The 19,499-nt window shown below is 40.0% G+C and overlaps 1 protein-coding gene across 1 annotated transcript in view; it reads left to right on the forward strand.

The window, feature by feature from the left end:
- The window catches only part of drd3 (dopamine receptor D3), a gene marked incomplete at its 5' end in the record, with an annotated part of 38,554 nt that extends 37,772 nt beyond the window's left edge, over window positions 1-782 (forward strand). Inside the window, one exon of the mRNA XM_080203180.1 lies at window positions 586-782. Within this exon, the coding sequence (XP_080059306.1) occupies window positions 586-782 (197 nt within the window). The remainder of the gene's footprint in view (window positions 1-585) is intronic.
- Window positions 783-19,499: the final 18,717 nt, after the last annotated feature.

Genomic DNA, 19,499 nt, shown 5'->3' on the forward strand with positions numbered 1-19,499 from the left:
GTCACAACCTTCATGGATTTGTGAACCTGCACTCCCAGGTCCCTCTGTGTTTCTATACTCATAATTTGTCTACCTTTAATCACATAGCTCCTCTCTACATTATTCCTTCCAAAATGCATCACCTCGCATTTGTCAGGATTAAATTTCATCTGCCACCTATCTGCCCAATGCACCAACCTATCTATATCCTGTTGTATCACCTGACAATCCACTTCGGTACCCGCCAACCCTGCCATCTTGGTGTCATCAGCAAACTTGCTGATCACACCACCTACGCTCTCTTCCAAGTCATTTATGTAGACTACAAAGAGGAGAGGTCCCAGTAATCTCACTCAAGCAGTCCACAGCAGTGGCAGGTGGAAACGTTCATGTATTTGAGGTTTATGCTTAAAGTTGGCGTTCTTTACAGTTACAAGCATGGCATGAAATACAGTTTTGTATGACCAACAGAATAGCTGGAACACTTTGGGGTGAAGTTAAAAAGGGTTTAGTTGTGCACCTGACCAAATTGAATTGAGCAAGATATCGAAGCAAGGTTTTGTAGAGGTGTTTGTAATATTACTTTGTTATCTTTCCTTTTCACAGGTATATTCCTGATATGCTGGTTGCCATTTTTTATCACACACATATTGAAAATCCACTGCAAGCAATGCCACGTATCAACAGAACTTTACAGTGCTACTACCTGGCTTGGATATGTCAACAGCGCAGTAAATCCCATCATATACACGACTTTCAACACTGAATTCAGGAGAGCCTTCCTCAGGATTTTAGCTTGCTAAATGAAGTCTTAAGGATGTCACTATTTGGGATCTGAATGCTTAAATCCCTCTTACTCCCAACCACCAAAATAAGATTGTTGTTATGAAAGAAGCCAATTCTCAAAATCCACTCAGAATAGTTCCATTAAAACTTTAACATATATAAAACTGTTAAGTTCGTAGATATTTCCTACAAATTTCTCATTGATGTGCAGTTTTAATGTTTTTACCAACCACTTTCATTGGAATATTGGATAATGAATTTGCCCCCATGCAATCTTCAGAGCTGCCTTTCATGGTTTTCATGATGTTGAGGAACCAAGGGTCAAAGGCCAGAGGTCAGCACGCAAGCAAGACAAAGAGAGTTGAGGTAAATCAAGAAGTGATGAAAAGGTGACGACAAACATAGGCTTTCAATGTAAGGAAATGAATGTGAGATATTTAGTCATTGATAAGCCAGGAGTTAGACATTTCAAAAGTTGAAATTGGTGGTCATGAAATGTTCATCCTGACACACACTGTCCACCTTCAGAATGAGTGAAGGAGAATATTTTAAGTTTCTGGAATCTTGTCAAGGATAAGAAAAGGTTAAAGGTAGGACACACAGACAGAAGAAGGGAATCTTCGTATTCTGATATAGAATATCATTTAGAGAATTACGATTATTTCATCTCGGTTTCAATGCTTCTGTTAAAGAGCTGTAACAAGAAGTTCATTGCGGCAAGGAGAGGATAATTATCAGGACAGAAATTTGGCTCCATTGCTGACAAATGAGTAATCTATATTGGAAAGCGTATTTCTGTGAAAGTTAGATGAAGTCAGCGTATAAATATTTATTCATACATGGAGAAGAATCACAGGGAGCAGTCCAGTTCAAACCCTGGAACCAGATCCCAATTTCAAGAGAAGGGAAAGAATTGAAGAAAAATGTTTGGATTTGATATCCCAGTTATGTGGGGGTTCAATTTGTAAAGCACAGCAGCACATAACTGGGAGATTTTACTCTTGTCCCCGAGTGATGAAAGAGGGAGCGGGATCTTCCAATTTCACTAAAGGCAACCCCTTCCACAACAAAACGCCATAGATATCGGTGGGACCAGAAGATTCTGCCAGCAGCCAATGGCAAGCCATCTCTGCCACTGGAAAACACACCATGGAAGGACAGAGGAGATTCAGAGATGCCATCCAGGGGATCCACTTAAAAGACGAACAGAATACAGAAAGTCATGGAGAAAACCAGTGCCAGAAATATAGCAGAATTGTCCCAGTTGCCAGGACAGTTGAGACATCTGCAGATTTACAACATGGCCAGCCAACCCCTCCCCTGCACTTGATGAGAAACAAAACGAACATCAAGAGCATTTCTATAATGCGCCTCTCACATACTATATTGTGAGATATCATTTGTTGACAAATTGGAAAAAGATGAATAAGTTAAAAAAGGGAAATGTTGAGCAGAGAAATTGACAGCATTTTTTTACTAATTCATGGGTCATGTACTTTGCTGATTGGCCATCCCCAGTTGCCGTTGTATAAAGGGGCAGTTGAGAGTCAACCAGATTGCTGTGACTTTGAAATCACATGTAGGTCAGACCAAGTAAGGAGAGTAGATTTCCTTCCCTAAAGGACATTGGTGAACCAGATGGGCTTTTCCGACAATTGACAATGGTTTCATGGTCATTAGTAGATTCTTAATTCCAGATATTTTGTTATATTGAATTTAAATTCCACTATCTGCCATGGCGGGATTCGAACCTGCGTCCTCAGAACTTTAGCCGAGTTTCTGAATTAAATAGTTTAGTGATAATACCACTAGGCCATCACGTAGTGGAAGATTTCTGAAGGCACAGTGTGCCTTCATGTGCTGAAACAAAACAGATTTCAAAAAAGAATTTTTGAACTTAGGACAAGGGATAGCAGATTTGGAGTCCAGAACCAAAGGACTGGTCTGCAGAGAGACATAAGCTGGATAGAATCATGCAGAGGAAGGTGACAGTGAAATTTGAAAATGAGGACCATTAAGTCAATCCGTAAGGGTGCAGGGAGTCTGGTGGTCGTGAGGGACCATAAATTGGAAACTCGGTTGTGAATATATTGGAACTTAGAGGGTTAAAACAAAGTGATGGGCTAGAAGAACTTTGCAGGATTTTTAATGCTTGTCTTTTATGCCTGATTTCCAAGTAATATTGGAAAATCTGAGCTTTATTTTCCAAGCTGCCGACTGTTTTCATCTGCGTGAAGCACAGTTTGAATTATTTCATCCACACTGGCTGTGTAAAGCAATCTTTGGTTTGTATTAGTCTGAAATATATACAATGCTTTTCCTTCCAAACCTGAATGAGAGTGTTAGTCTTCCTGCAAGCGCTACAAGATTTTTTTTCTGTGTTCCTTAAATATTTGGATGTTTAAGATACTCCATTTAAAAAAAAGTAAATGCACAAATATTTGAACAGTTAAAGGAAGCTGTACTGGTAAATAAAACTGTATGACTCCAAAACTAGCTTGTATTCTCCATTTATTTTCTTTCATATAAATTTGTCCAAGTGTTATGTAACACAAGCTTTATTTTTACATCTGTAAACATTGATGTTAATCAGGGTGAAGGAAGTCAAACTTGGGATTCTGTAGTTAGAATGACTTGTGTCAGTTCCATGGAGATCAAATACATTTCATTCCATGAATAAATTAGCAGTATTATTCCTTGGAGCAACGGTCAGTTCTGAAGGCTTGTCTGTTCAATGTGGATGTGTGAAGTGCTCATACATATTTTCCTGGATGTACACCAATGCACTTGTGGTATCTGTTTAACCAACTGCTAATCGGAAGTGATTTGAAATAGTATAACATTCTTTTCAGAGTGGGTATTTTATCAGAAGGAACAGTGGCATATTGCTTCCTGCAAGATTAAATAAGACAACGTATGCGAGGACAATAGTGGCCATGCAAAAAAATAGTTAATCCAATTTACGGAAACTAATTCAATCAGGAGCCAGCTGTTATGCAAGCTAATTAAATAATTCAAGAACCTCTGTAAAACAACTAGCAAAATTTAGTTAATCTTAAGTAATTTTTTAAACATTGAATAGGCATTTATCTTTTACATTTACTTCCATTTGTTCAAAAGTTCTTGTTTCACTGAAACTCCCACTCCAAAAAGGAACTTTCAAGCTGCGTCAAACTCCCAGCCATAAACCATAAAATCATGTGGATAATTTGATCTGCAGGACAATGAGGTCAAAAACAGGACAAGGGGGCAATTAAAATTGTCTGGGTTACTTATTTGCTGCAAACTCACGCAGATCCTACTAACATCTTACTGAACCATTCAGGCTTCTGGGTGGATGGCTAAGTCATCTGCCCAAAATCAGTAGGCTCCTTAGTTAAATTTGCAGTTTGGGATCTGACTGTATTTTAACTCGACAGCTTGAGTGGGAAGCCACACTGAGTTTTCTGTCAGATCAACCTGGTGCTAAGTGGATTGGGGATAAGAGGAATGAACGTCCAGGCCCCACAATGTAAAATGAGGCCTTCCTTGCATGGATTTGTGTTCATGATATTTCTGAACACCTTCACAACATAGCCCTGGCATAAATCCACCACTTAACTGGTCCTAGGAGTCATCGCACAGATTTAATGCACTATTTCCTGTATGTTAGATACCATTTTAATTGATAGTTATACTATTTATTTACCATGAGGGATAAAGAGAATTGACCAGTCCAGTGGACAAGAGCATTGCATTTTCACCATTAGAACTCAACTCTAATTCCAACCAAAATTGATGTCCTCATACTGCTGACTGCAAAAGCTTTAAATTAAATAGAGTTGAACTGACTAAATGCACAACACTAACTCAATTTTGGGTGCATCATTCAGGAAGGCCTCAAGAATAGTTTGTAGGGGAAGCAAACTGCAGATGTCAGGCAGGCTGAGGTGAAGGCATATCATAAAAACTTAAAATTTCTAATGGTCTCCACTGCTACTTGAACTGCATCATTCATGAACTATTGGAACTAGCTGCTCTCTGACTGATGCATTTATCAGACTGCTGAATCAAAGCAATTAATATTCATGATGAACCTGTGCTAATTACTTAGAGATGCAAACACAACAAAAAAAACTTAAAATAATGTGATGAGATCACTTCTAACCATCACAAAGCAACTGCAGGAACCTACATCTTCATTGATGAACATTTTCTTTTCCAAGCCTCATTCTAAAAGTGCTCCTCAAATCTTTTCTTGAAAGTAAATACTGCAGTTGCTGGAAACCCGAAACAAACAGAAAATACTGGAAATACTCAGCAGGTCTGGCAACATCCGGAGGGAGAACCATTCATGTTTCAGGTTGTGACCTTTCATCACAAGTGGGATGTCCCTGTTCTGATGAAAACCAGTTCTGATGGAAGGTCAAAACCTGATTGCTTAATATACTATGTCTAGGTCAGAAAAACAATGTAACGAAAGAAATATTTGCACTTACAGAGAGCCGTTTACGAGCACAGGTCTAAAATGCTTCACAGACTTTTAATTGCTCATGAAGTATTTCACTAATGTCAGGTAATAACGCAGTAGCGAAATTGTACAGCAAGCTCCCATAAATATCAACAGAATAAATGACTTGTTCATCTGGTTCACTTTAGTAACATGGTGGTATCAGCACCATAGGCCTGGGATTTTTCTATAGAACAATTTTTCATTTGCATCCATTCTTTTTTCTTCTCCTTCTTACACCCTACTGCCCACCACAGGGGCAATTAAAACTTCTCGGTTTTTATTCATCATTTCTACCTCCAGCTCCATTCCTTTTTTACACACCTCTGTTACATGACAACCCAAACTTTCCAAATCTTCCTTGCCACCATCCTTGTTTTATTTCCCTCCTGTCCTTTTCCTGATGAGTTTGCCTCTATAAATATTTAGCTTCTTTTTTTTTCCCTCTTGCTGCATTAGTGAAGCAATATTATAAGGGAGGAGTGATATTTCTATCTACTCTCATTACAGGACTAAAACTTATTTTATGTCACAGGTAACCCATTCTCTGAGTCATATTTCTTGACTCTCCCAGTGAGCCCACTAGGGAGCAACAGGCATTTATAATATTTTAACTATTGGTTCTGCAAACAAAGAGCAGGAATGAATTTTGGGCTAAGGTCCCAAATCTCTTATGTCCATTTCTTTTCCTCTGTTACAAATGAGTATCAATACTCTATAAGATAAAGGACTCCAAAGGTTGATTTCTATTTATGGCCTTGGGACTGTGGGGGTTACTCTGTCTTAAAAAGCTAGAGGGAAGAAAAATCTTTAAAACACCCTTCTGAACTCATCTTCTCACAAGCGATCGACTACCACGAGGATATAGAACGCCTCTATATCCTTTCAACAGGGGAATGGCCCACATGGATTTACTGAAGCGAATTCCTGAGGGTTATATCATCAACTTGAATGTGGTGCCAATGTGAAGGAACCTCAGGGGAAAAGGTGAGGAACAGAGAAAGGTGCTTTCAACAGCAAAACAATTCTAACCATGCACAATGCAACCATGGTTCACAGATATGAGATCTTGAACACCTAGTTTCTTCTGACAGTCTTGAATTCCAAAATTAAACATTGGGATGGATGACGCCGTCACTCAGTTGTGTTCGCCAGGAATGACAAACCTCAACAGGATGTGCTGGATCTAGGGCAGGTGGTGGCACTGTTTATATCAGTTTCCAAATGAGCCGAGGAGAAAATATGGTGATACAGGCCAGGAATGAGTAATATGGAAATAATCAACCTGTTTGTAATGTTAACATGTTCAATACCAGAAAATGCAACTTACTGTAACTAATTCTGATTCCCAAATTTACAATTTTCCAGCATAGATGTTTCCTTTGTATTGTTTTGTTTTATTGGCAAATAATACGTATTCAAACTTACACCCATTGAAATGCAGATCATTTATCATTTTGAATTCAAAGACACACAAAATTCACATTATCAAACATTACATTCTTATGTTCTTTGTGGAAGAAAACAAATGAGAGATTTATAACAATGTCATTTGATCCATATAAAATGTTTACAAAACCTACCCCAGAGTACCTAGGCCATCAGTTATAGAACTCAAGATTTAACACCAGTCAATGAGTATACCTGAAACTATCTACTACCAGGCATGCAATGTATTCAAAGTAATTTAGTTCCAATGAGTCATGGCTTGGATGTAAAGAAGTTGACAAACAGTTGGCATATCACTAAATTTCGCGTTTTGGTTAAAGACACTACCAAAATGCAGCAAGGTTTCTGGAAGGAAGGTTAAAAATTCTTATCAGAAAGCAAACAGAAAACCATTAATTTAATGCCGAGCTGACATGATTTTTAACTGCCTGTGCTTGGTCTTTCTGATTATCTCTTGACAGCCACTTTCTTTTCTTCAAGACCCATTTCACACAATCTGATATAAAACAATTGAAGGCACACGGCTGGCATGGATGTACAACCATTCTATATACTTTTGGAACTTATAAATATGTATTTAATTGCACTATGTTCAGGTTTGCTGTATTCTCGTGATGCCGCTTGTTGCTGACATGGACATTGCTAATTAAGGGCATTGCATTTCATTCCTAATTTGATTCTGATGATGTGGGTCTAACGATACACCATTAATTGTCTCATATCCTCAGTAGTGTTATCATTGCGTATTCTGACATGAGTATGTTACAACTTGGCTATCATTTGTAAATGTGCAGTCTAGATACCCTTCGCAGCAGCCCACTGAAAATGTTGTCTGTACCGCATTTAGTCATGTCATTATGCGTCTCACTGGTGTCCTGATGTGAGATATTGAGAGGATGCAAAGAGGCCTCAAAGGGAGTCAGACAGGCTAAGTGAATGGCCAGGAATATGGCAGATAGAGTATGAAGGTCAAAAATAACTGTGAGTTAACCTGCAGGCAGCAAGTAAGGATGACCTTGATTGCTAAGGGGATGGAGTGTAGGATTAAAGAGATCTGTCAGCAGTTGACCACAGCCTTGTTGAGACCTCACTTGAGGCACTATCTGCCCTGGGACAGGCTGACTTCACATAAAGGGATTGCAACAGAGATTCACCAGATTTATTCCAGGGACTGGAGGATTATCCATAAAGTGGGATTAGTGCAGCTCTGAACCTTGCTGGCATCTTGATGTTATGAGACCCATGAGGCAGAGAGCAAACTTGCTGCTGCGTGACTTTCACCATAGAGAGGAGAACACACTGGAGCACGGTTCCCGTTTAGTTGCCTCACGATCACTAGGGTGTCCATTTAGTCAACCAATTGTGCTCACCTTAAACTTCACCCACCTGCAAACACCAGCTCAAAGATTCACATGTACAGAGCAACTGCATCTGAGAAGACATTTTAAGACTAGTGCACATCATACATATTCAAACATACTGGATCACCTTCTACACTTTCCCTGTCACCCACCAACTTTCCCCATCACCTTGTCCCACCCAACATAATGATTCATCTCTCCATTTCACCCTTGAACACATAACTATCACTCTCCACCTTCTCTTCCCTCTGATCTCACACCTGTTACCATCCCCATGCCTACCCAGACTTCTTGTTATTCAAGCCAGTCTGTTATCCTGATGCCCACCACCGCCCCCCTACCCACCCCTCCACCACTCACCACCCCCCCCAGGAAACTTTCAGCTACCTGACTATTACCCTGGATCTGCCACCCTACCACATCCCACTCTCTCCCCCCCACTCACTGAGACTGTTCACACCCCAGCATCCCACCATACACAGCATCACACTGCCCTCTAGGATCATCTCGCTCCCACCATCTCTGCTTGGAAACCTACTCACACATCTTAAAACCAGACCCCAATATACAACAAACAAAGCCATTCCCACATCCCTAGCCTTTTGCATTCCCTCACTGCCTTCCTCCCTGGCCCAGACAGTCTGTCTTCCTTTCCTGAATCACCTTTCCCCATTAACTGCTGGTGCTGCCTCTCATGATCTGCCTCTGCTTCAATCTTTTCCACTGAGCCTGTTTCCCCTTTCCAGTCTCCACTCCTCCCTTCCCCACTGGTCCTGCTTCCCACGTTCAGTCTTTGAGCAGTATGTCCTACCACCTGAATCAAGAGGATGACATTTGTAAGCAACCCCCAGGAAGAACAAAGCACTCGCTATTCAGGTCAAGTGGAAGAAGTCAACCTCACCAGGTGCACACTACTTATACACTGTCATGAATGTGAATGTTCTGGTTTCAGATTGACGGGAAAATTAATTTTGGTGAACTGGTCTTTTAATGAGCATTCATGGTACACAAATACGTGCAAAAGTGCTTCCCAACTTAATTCCCAGCCTGCTTTTAAAATCCCAAGGACATAATTGTAAAAGCTAATTACGCCATTGGGAAGCTGACTTTTGGTCTCAAGCCAAAGTAAATTCCCTACCTGTTAAGTTTCCCACTGCTGGTTGGTCAATAAGATACTGCCCTGAGTCTTACCCTGCAACAAAATAAAAACAGTAAATCAGTAAGACATAAAAGTTGCAAAATTCAGCTGTACAGTGCCAGCAGATTGGCGCTATTGATGCCACCATATCAAAATGGCGTGTATGCCTCTTCCGCTCATTTCGAGCATAATCTTTGTCAAAAATCATCATCATGAGAACATTTGTGCAGGCTTTAAATGTGATACTGTAGAGTAGACAGATTGTTCATCAATCATGTGTCTCATTGATTAACCCCAGCTCTGCCACTTTAGCCCTCACCACTTTAGTTAATAGTTTTCTTACTGACACACACACACACACACACACACAAATATGGAGCACCAATCTACCTCACTACTTAAATGGGTCATCAACAACTTGCTGTTTAATTGCTGATTACTTTCTACTCTGGTTTGAGTTTGTCATAATATTGTATGTTTGGAGGAGTTGATATTAGTTGAGTGTGTCCCATCCCTGCTCCACTCCATCCAGCATCCTGGTGACGGCCCCCTCCGAAAAATGTGGTGCTGCCTTCTTGCCTGACATCCCTGCAGTCATAATGGAACAAGCGCTGATATGAAGCTCCCCAGTGCTTGCAACAGTGAAGTCATTGCAGGGCAGGTGAATCAAAGGGAACACACACCCCTGGAGCAGAGAACTCATGGACATAAAAATGCTCACTAACGAGGCTTAAGATTTGGCCCAAAAACGCACTGGCAGCATTGTGATGGGAATCACTCCATTTTTCCTGCCGGAACCAACATTCACTTTTTTGGTCAGATTTCGTTTTATATCACTGTTCCATCACCACCATTGAGTTAAAATTCTGGAGCTTTCTCCCTGACAGAACCATGAGAGTACCAACACTACATGAAATGCAGCAGTCCAAGAAAGAGTAATTAATGATGGGCAATAATTGTTGGCCTTGCATGTGCCACTCACATCCATTGGATCAATAAAAAAGTCACATATATAATTGATTTGACTCTAGCCATGCCATTTTTGACCTTAACTCTCTGGTTAGTAACCCCCATCCCATTTAGCATCACACAGCTGAACATCCAATTAGCTACAGGAAGGAACTTTCACAAAGAATGGTTATCAAGGGATCATCAACCACCTCTAAGTTAGTTTCTGGTTTACTGCACTGACTGCAGCTCAGTTAGTAATAACACTTGGAGATGTGTACTGTCAGTTAACATTGTTGATGTCTATAAGGTGGTGGTGTGACATGTTGAAGGCCTTGGTTCTCCCTTTAAAGTTGTATTCAGTCTGATTAGTCCCAATTCTGGGTTCTGTCGTTCCCATTCCTTGGTCTGCAGGATAAGGTAACCGTGTACACATTAACATTGAGGTTGACAGGTACAGGAGTCAGAGACAGACCCATTCCTGCTGATAAGTAAAGGGCCAATTAATGCCATTAAAAAGCCTATTAACACAGATTTTAAGTTGCCTGTGTGATTTTGCATTCATCACACGGGCAAGATGGCAAGAGAGCATTAAATTTCTTTCCATTTGTCTTTCAAGGGCAAGATAAAATGCTCCCCAGAGTGTACACACACTTTCATTTTATTTGTGCTTTTGCTGCTGTCATACTGTTGCGTTTTACTAGCTTTTCTTTTAATTGCATTAGCTTTTTAAGCAAATTTTGTACCAAAGTTCTAACAAAACAGATCGATCTGTACAAACCATGGGAAACATTGATGTTTACAAAAGATATTTGCTTTGAAAATCTATGACCTTTGGGCATTTGCCATTGTAATTATATGCAGAGCTGGGGGTCTGGGGGCATAGCTAAGGGTAGGGACTCTCTGAATGTCAGATTCCCCATGATGCAGGCCTTTATTATGACCCAGCAGACAGATCCTTTAGGTCTGTCCAAACAGACCCAGCAACACTCCGTCACTTCATTCCCTGCCCCACTCCACCATGACCACTAACCTTAGCTCAGGCGGGCAGTCCCAATTGCTGCAATAGCAGGTAGACCAGATACATCCTTGATGGTATGATTGTCTACCGTGTTGGAGCATTCAGCTCTGTGGAGCTCAGTAGGTTATAGGTTCAAGTCCCATTCGAGAGAGTTGAGCATGTGGGCTTCTGGTCTCAGCGCAGTCCTGAGAGAGTGCTGCATGGCCTGTGGTGCCACTGGTCAGGTGAGATGCTAACCTGAGTGCATGTCTACCCTCTCAGATGGACGTAAGAGATCCAATATCATTGTCTATGGAAGGCTGGTCAGCACATTTTCACATTATAGCAATGATCACATTTCAAACAGCAGTGAGGCACTCTGAGACATCCTGAAGTCATGAAAACTGCTGGAGAAATGCTTATTCATTATTTTTTCATTCTACACTGATGCAAGTAGGTGAAGGGAACCCCAACTCTTTACCATGACCATTCCCCCTCCCCCACACAACCTCACACTGCCCCCCTACAGCTTTCTCACTGCTGACACAAAGTTTAGTTGGATCAGTGGCAGCGTCTGGTCAGGACTTGCAAATTGTCAAAGCATATTTCAGAGCAACTATATATTGAGATACATTGGGCGTGATTTTACTGCCTTGCTCGAGCGAGACCGGAAATTCCAGACGAGGTCAATGGGCATTTCTGTTGTCCATCCCTCACCTGCTCCAATTCCATGATGGGCAGGGTGGTAGAATTCTGGTGATTGAGTCAGTGAGGGTTTTCATTAGGATCAGGCCATTGCTGAAAAGCCACTGTATTAACACCAAGTTCCTCTCCATGTTGTAGGACCTATCTGCTTGTCCACTGGAAGTTTAACTGAAGTTAACAAAATCCTGGAGAATACCATTGGACCCGATGCCCGATTCACTGTTTTCCCACTTGCACCATCAAGCTAACCAGAATACAGGTTTCACAGGCCTTAATTGGCCACCCAGTGTAAAATTGTGTTGAGAATGCAATCTCATCTGGAGCGGATTCTGCGTCTATTTTCAGGCCCACCAACTTCGCCGACACATCAGACATGAAATTAAGGCCCTGGATTTTCAAAAGGCCTTCAAGAAAGTAAGCTACAATAGACAAATAAATAAGGTCAGGGTGTGGAATCAGGGTTCAAGAAGCAGAATGAATTGCTAACTGGCTTTAAAACAGAATGTATAGTAAAGGGTTCTTATTCAGATTGGCAGAAGGTGGCAAGTGCTATTCCAGAGGATCAGTGCTGGGATCACTGATGTTCACAATTTACATCAATGATTTGGAATCAAAAACACAATTTCAAAATTTGTGGATAACATCAAATTGTAGGAAGATAGTCAGTACTGAAGAGGAAAGGAACAAACTTGCAGAATGGGCAAATGAATGTCAAATAAAGTTCAACACAGACAAATGTAAGGGTAGTACATTTTGGTAAGAATAATAGAGAGGTCACTTGGCACTTGGAAGGTGCAAGATTAGGTGGATTGCAGAATACAAATTTACCAAGCATTAGAAGTTGCACCACAGGTTCGCAAGGCCACATAAAGGCAAACCAAACATTAGGCTTTATTTCTAGAGAGGTAGACTTGAACAACAGGGAGTTATGCTAAATCTATATTGAACCTTGCTTCAACCATACTTATCATGCATACAGTCCTAGGCACCATATGATGAGTGAAGGGATTAGAGAGGGTGGAGAGAACATTTATATGGATGATACCAGAAAAGTGTGGCCATAAATGTCAGAAAAGAATGAACAAGTTGGATCTCTTTATCTTTAATAAAAAAAGGCTGAAAGATGACCTAAAAGAGATTGTTAAAATATGCAAAGAGTGGATACAAAGAGAATATTATCCCTTGTGGGGAAGAGCATAACCAAAAATCATTATCTTGAGATAGTCACCAAGATATTCAATAGGAAAATCAGAAGAAACTTCTTTACCCAAAGACTGGTGAGAATGTGAAACCCACTACCACAGAGAATGGTTGATGTGTATAGCATGAATGTATGTAAGAAGAAGCTAGACAAGTGTATGAGGGCAAGGAAATGGAGAGTTATGATGCTAGATTAAGAGGAAAGACAGGAGGGACTATAGAGTGTATAAGGAGCATAAGCAGTAGAAGGGAAGGAGCAGAAACATTAGTGTATCTACAGAGCATTGGATCTTTTTAATTTTGGGCAATAATGTAAAAAAGTCAGGTCAGATCAACCATGTATAATCCCTTCGGTAGACAAAAGCAAATTCAGATATATTTATAATATTATTATAAGAAATGCACTACTGTGATGGTTTCAATTTTCATGTCAGCATTCCTTTATTATTGTTCATAGCTATAACTATTGCAGAATGCACTTTTCTTTCAGCAAGAATGGGCCAATGAAAGTGAGACAGAAGGTCAGAATACAACAATACCAGAAGTGGTATTTGCTGAGAGCAATCTGATATTTTGTTAGGTGAAAGTCTGTATTGATTTTCAAAAGCAAAATGACCCAAAACAGAGAACAATTGCTGTCAGATAAGTCTGGCCTAGTTAAAATAATACTTTACATTACTGACATGTGAGGAGACTCTACTGAAGAGATTAAATTATTGCATGTATTGAATAATTCAATTGTTACATATATAGAAGTAATTTTCTGATTTCTAAGTCAGAATTGCATTGATGACTGAGAGCCATGACAGGAATATGAAACTTGAACAAAGATTCAATTTCACTATACGCAGTGCCTTGGGTAAAGTGGCAGATTGTTAACCTGTGTGTTCCATTAATATCATTCCAGACATACTCATTTCTAAATTGAAAAATGAGTGAAAAGGGTGGTATATGCAATCAAGAGCAATAAAACTAATTATCTACCTATATATATCTACATTCAGCGCAGTTTCCTGTTCTGAGTAACATATTTGTAAGTCCCACATTTGCTGACTGAGGAATTATTAATACAATTAATGCTGTTGGTCCTTCAATTTCTCAGTGATTAAGGCCCCCAGATTCAATTCAAGATTTCTTCTGTGTTCAGTGAATTCTCATTTTAACAATAATAAGATTATTACAAATGGCTTTAGTATCCCTGGGTTAAGAAGAGGGCAAGTATTATCATTAACCAGCAATCCCAACCAGAAAATAAGCAATGGTCAAGTCGGAATTAGCTTGGTTCTGAAGACCCATGCTCAGTCTGCTGATGTTCACAGTTTCGGGCAAGATTTGAAGACTTAGATTGGTACCGGTGGGTTACTGGCATCCATTAACCAGTGCTCTGACACAATTCACCACTTTGTATTGATAACCTCTTCGCCTCTTCTATATCTAGTAGCATGCAAGGCAACAAATTTCTTCCACTGCTTTTAAATCCAGCTCTGAATTTTTTCTATAATTAAGATTCTACCACATAATACATTTATTAACAAAATTAAAAGCTATGGGATTAAAGTGATAGTGTCAACTTGGATCCAAAATTGGCTAAGTGATAGAAAGCAGAGAATTGTTCTTTTTATCAGTGGATGGAAGTGTACAGTAGTTGATATTAAAACCACTGTTGACATAAATTGTTCTGTTGAACTTGTGTATACAGGACAGATTTCAAAGAGCACAGAAGACATAAATCTCAGAAATGTAGTTAGGTAAAGTAACAGATTTCAAGAGATCATAGACAAGCTGGTAAAATGGGCAGATTCATGGCGATGAAACTTCACTCAGAGAAGTGTGAAGTGATTGATTTGGTTGGACAACTGAGATTAGGCAATATAGCCTAAAGTGTTACAATTCTAAAGAAGGCGCAAGGTCTGGAGTGGAGAGCTGGGTATTTGTAGAAGTAAATCTTTGAAAGTGACAGGACAAGTTGAGAAGGCTGTTAAAAATGTATATGGGATCCTTGGCTCCATTAGTAGAGGAATAGAGTACAACAGCAAAGAAGTTAGACTAAACTTTCCTAAAATACTGCTAAGGTCTCAGGTAGAGTATTGTGTCCAATTAATACAGAACACACTTTAGGAAGGATGTCAAGGCCTTGTAATAGATACAGAAAAGATTTAATAATATGGTACAAGGGATGAAAGACTGCAGTCTCCATCTGGACAATATGGGATACTTTTCCAATTTTAAACTTCTCAGTTTGCTTCCAAACTTGGCTGTGGCCCTGCCAATTCCATATTCTATAGTCTCCTCTGCCCATCTATAGAAGAACATAAGAAGTAGGAGCAGAAGTGGTCCATTCAGCCTCTTGGGCCTCTTCTGTCAATCGATAAGATCAAGGCTGGTTAGGTTGTGGCCTTAACTTTAATTGTGGCCTCAAGTGTCTTTGAGTTTAATTTTTACATCATTGTCAGTCATGCCTTTAGTTACCAAAACCCTAAGATCTGGAGCTCCATCCCTAAATCTTTCCATTTATCTCTCTTTCCTTCTTTAAGATCTCCTGAAAACTTACCTATTTAACTAAGCTTTTGACCACCTGCTTTAGTATCTCCCTATGTGGTTTGATGCCAAATTTAACAGGCTGATATTCCACTGAAGCACCTTAGAATGTTTTACTACTTTGAGAGTCCTACATCATTGTAAGTTGTTGTTACGAGGCGGATCTTATAAAATGTTTATTTACATGTATCACTAATGTCTCTTGAAATCTGCTTTTGTTCTCTAGTAACAAAGATAAAACTTCATTCAATTATTCAGATGAACTGTCAAAACATCTGGTTGATGAAGTCTCAAGACATCAATATTGTTCCAATTAACTGAAATGATATCAAATTTGAATCCTGAATTCTAATTAAAGTAGAGTGTGCAGAAATGTGAGCAGCCACTGGGAGTTCCATTCAAACAATTAGCCACAATTTCAAAGACATTTAAATAATCTCTTGCATCTTAAAGATGTTACCGCAGCGTCAGCCCTACCCCGTTGGTAACAATCTCTTCTCCGAGTCAGAACTTCCGGAGCTGAAGTCCCAGTCCAGTGAGATGCTCGGGCAATGCTTCACAGTTGGAGATTCTAATTTTTCAGACAAGATACCAAACTCACCGTTTCACAGAGGATTTCTATTTTATCCTTCACCGACACTACTAAAACAAGTCATCTGGTCATTACTGCTTTATGAGACCATGGGCATGATTTTTCTGGCCTGCTGCTTTGCTCGAGTAGCTGCTGATGCCAGACTCTCAGGGCTAGAGGATTAGGCCCCGCCATCCCCACTACTGGCATGAATCCCCCTGCGGACTCTGAAGCACAAAGTGCTGGAAATTCAACCAACTCAGTTTCCCCAAAATAACTGCAAGTATTTGCCAATGGATTTCCTACTGTTTGTCAATTTTATCGACCAAAGTGACCACGGCACATGAATCTCCTGGTGCCCTGACCTCCCGCTCTGATTTTTGCCTCCTCAGAGCTGCAGACACAATGGTGTCTATAGCAATGAAAATCTATTTCCTGCCCATTGGCCACTTAGTGTTTTTGGGAAAATTGTCTTGCTTTATGTTGAAATGGGCCACCGTGTCTGCTATATTACAACAACAAAACACCTCTGGAAAATTAATAAACTGACAAAAAAGAAGAAAGATCTACTTGTAGGAAGGGGAGTCAACCCACGTTCAATATAACTCCAGTGAATCATGAAAAGCGCTGTGTTATCTTGCAGATGCAAATTCCCGTCAAGAAGCTCGGTGGGAATTAAGCTGCAACGCATGATCAAAGTCTTACAGAGAAGCACTGGGGGGAACTCAGACAGTCCAATTTCTAAACTCGGAATTTAATAAAGAGGGATGGAATCTAGCAGCTGCACGTACAGGACTTGCTGCATGGAGGGCAAGTTCATGATGTAAACATTGGTTCAATGTCTTTACTCTCAACCCTTAAATGAATTAGAGAAAATATGTTGGTCTGATGCCACCCATCAGAAATTCTGCACACATTTGTCTCCTGGTTTTAAATATCCCGCAGCCTGGGTAGAACAGATGTGCCATTGTGTTCCAGAAATTGGATTTTCAACTCCAGTTAACAATTCAGAAGCTTTTATAGCAAATCAGGTTGATTTTGATATGTAAGGTGACAGTTTGGACTCCCTGCCAAACCATCCTCATGAATACATTTCCTAAGCAATTAAAATTAACAGACAATCATTCAGTGTTTTCTATTAAATACTAGTTCTGTTCAAAGCTCTGCCTTCCTTTCATGTCATGTCTTTAAGATAACAAGGTTAAAAAGTGCAAGTAGTAGAATAATTCAAACAATAAAGTCATAACCTGCTCATTAAGTTCCAGATGCTGCAAATTTTAAATACTACTTCAGATGTAGATGATATATTTCTGTTGTTTAATAGATGTGAGGCAAAAATCCTGCATAATTATACAATAAGTTAATACATTTATACTTTAAAATGAGTAAAAGTTTGAAATACTTAAAAAAAATGCAGGAATGAGAAATAAAATGAAAGGTGAAGGAAAATGCTGCAGATGGCTTTTAATCCACTTTGCAGCAGGGGCACAGTGTATATGCTTCCACTTTTTGCAGTATTATTATAATGTGTGCATTTTAATCCACTTCACAGCAACAGGTGTATAGTACAGAGAGTTTAAAGTTAAAGTTTATTTATTAGTCACAAGTAAGGCTTACATTAACATTGCAACAAAGTTACTGTGAAATTCCCCTAGTCACCACACTCGTGCGGTTTAGGTCAATGCACCTAACCAGCACATCTCCCAGACTGTGGGAGGAAACCGGAGCACCTGGAGGAAACTCACACAGACATGGGGAGAATGTGAAAACGCCACACAATGACCCAAGCTGGGAATCGAAGCCAGGTCCTTGGCGCTGTGAAGCAGCAGTGCTAACCACTGTACCACCGTGCTGCTCCTGAATGTCAATCAACCTGTGTAGTGATTTCCTTGAGTGGCACGAGAACCTCACAACTCCGAAGATGTTGGTATCCCTTCACCAGATTCCCCTTATTTACAAACTCAATTCATGTCCTAAGAGTGCTTTAGATGCAAAGTCAGAATCCAGAGTGTTCGTAGCTCTGACACCGCTCAACATATATGTAGGTGAGAACCCCTGATTGGGCAGGCAATCATTACTCAATCAGGGAGCTCATACTCCAAGAGGTCAACCTCATGGGCCTCACTGAGGTCTCTTGTAGCATTCATGGTGCATCTCTCAATGAGAGTGTTGTGAAGAAGAGTTTATAACCTCACCTTGCATTCAGATCTTACTAACTACATTTGCTGGAAAAACAGAATGATAGTGAAACTATACTGTCAATGAAACTTAAGAAAAAAAGAGACAAAGCAAATGACAGAGAAAGAAGAATTGTGAATTAAATTTCAAGTGATTATAGTAATGTAAAAGGGAGGAATCTTCCCTGTTTCTTATAGATGGGTTTTGAGGCAGGAAGGTTTGGGAAATTTTGAAAAAAAGATGTGTTGCGTTGGCTCCCTTTCACATCCCTTTCATATGGATCCCTTTTTAGGCTGTCAAAGTCGATATTCACATCAAGACCATCAAGGCCATTGTTAACAGTGTCCTTACAACACAATTTATTCACCTAAAATGTCTGCCTAGAGATAAATTTGTGCTAATGAGTGCAAATCCAAAAATTTGGTGTTTTTTAGAGGAAGCTGGTTAATTGAATGATTGGGGAAATGAATAGAAGGGATAGGCTGAGGGAATAAGATGGAAGATGGCAGGGAGCTTATATGGAGCATGTGTGTTTGGATCTTTCCATTTGTGAAAGATGTTAGACATGCAGCAAACAGACTGTTTAGGTCCAATTTAAAGGGCCGCAAAGAAAATATTTCTTGTCTTTTTTCTTTGAGATTTAATTCAGTTTTCAGTTAAGTTTGATCATAATGTTGAGAGGAATAGATAGGGTGGATTCTCGGAGGCTATTTCCCAGGGCTGAAATGGTCACTACAAGAGGACACAGGTTTAAGGTGCTGGGAAGCAAGTACAGAGGAGATGTTAGGGGTAAGTTTTTCACTCAGAGGGTGGTGACTGAGTGGAATCGGATGCCGTCAGTGGTGGTGGAGGCGAACTCGCTGGTGTCTTTTAAAAGACTTCTGGATGAGTATATGGGATCTAATGGGATTGGGAGTTACAGATAGTTCTATGGCTTGGTAGGTATGGATATGATCGGCGCAGCTTGTGGGCCGAAGGGCCTGTTTGTGCTGTAGTGTTCTATGTTCTATGTTCTATATTTTAGCTGTTGAACCAGAGTGGATGGTTAAAATCACCCCTGAGATTTACTCATCCATCTCCAGCAGTTTAAATTTTTAAACTGTAATTCTGAACAAACATTAGGACACCTACTCAGTAGTGTCAATGGGGTCTGACCA

The sequence above is a fragment of the Carcharhinus amblyrhynchos genome, chromosome 15 (genome assembly GCF_965287045.1).
Source record: "Carcharhinus amblyrhynchos chromosome 15, sCarAmb.v2.hapA, whole genome shotgun sequence".
Classification (NCBI taxonomy): domain Eukaryota; kingdom Metazoa; phylum Chordata; class Chondrichthyes; order Carcharhiniformes; family Carcharhinidae; genus Carcharhinus; species Carcharhinus amblyrhynchos.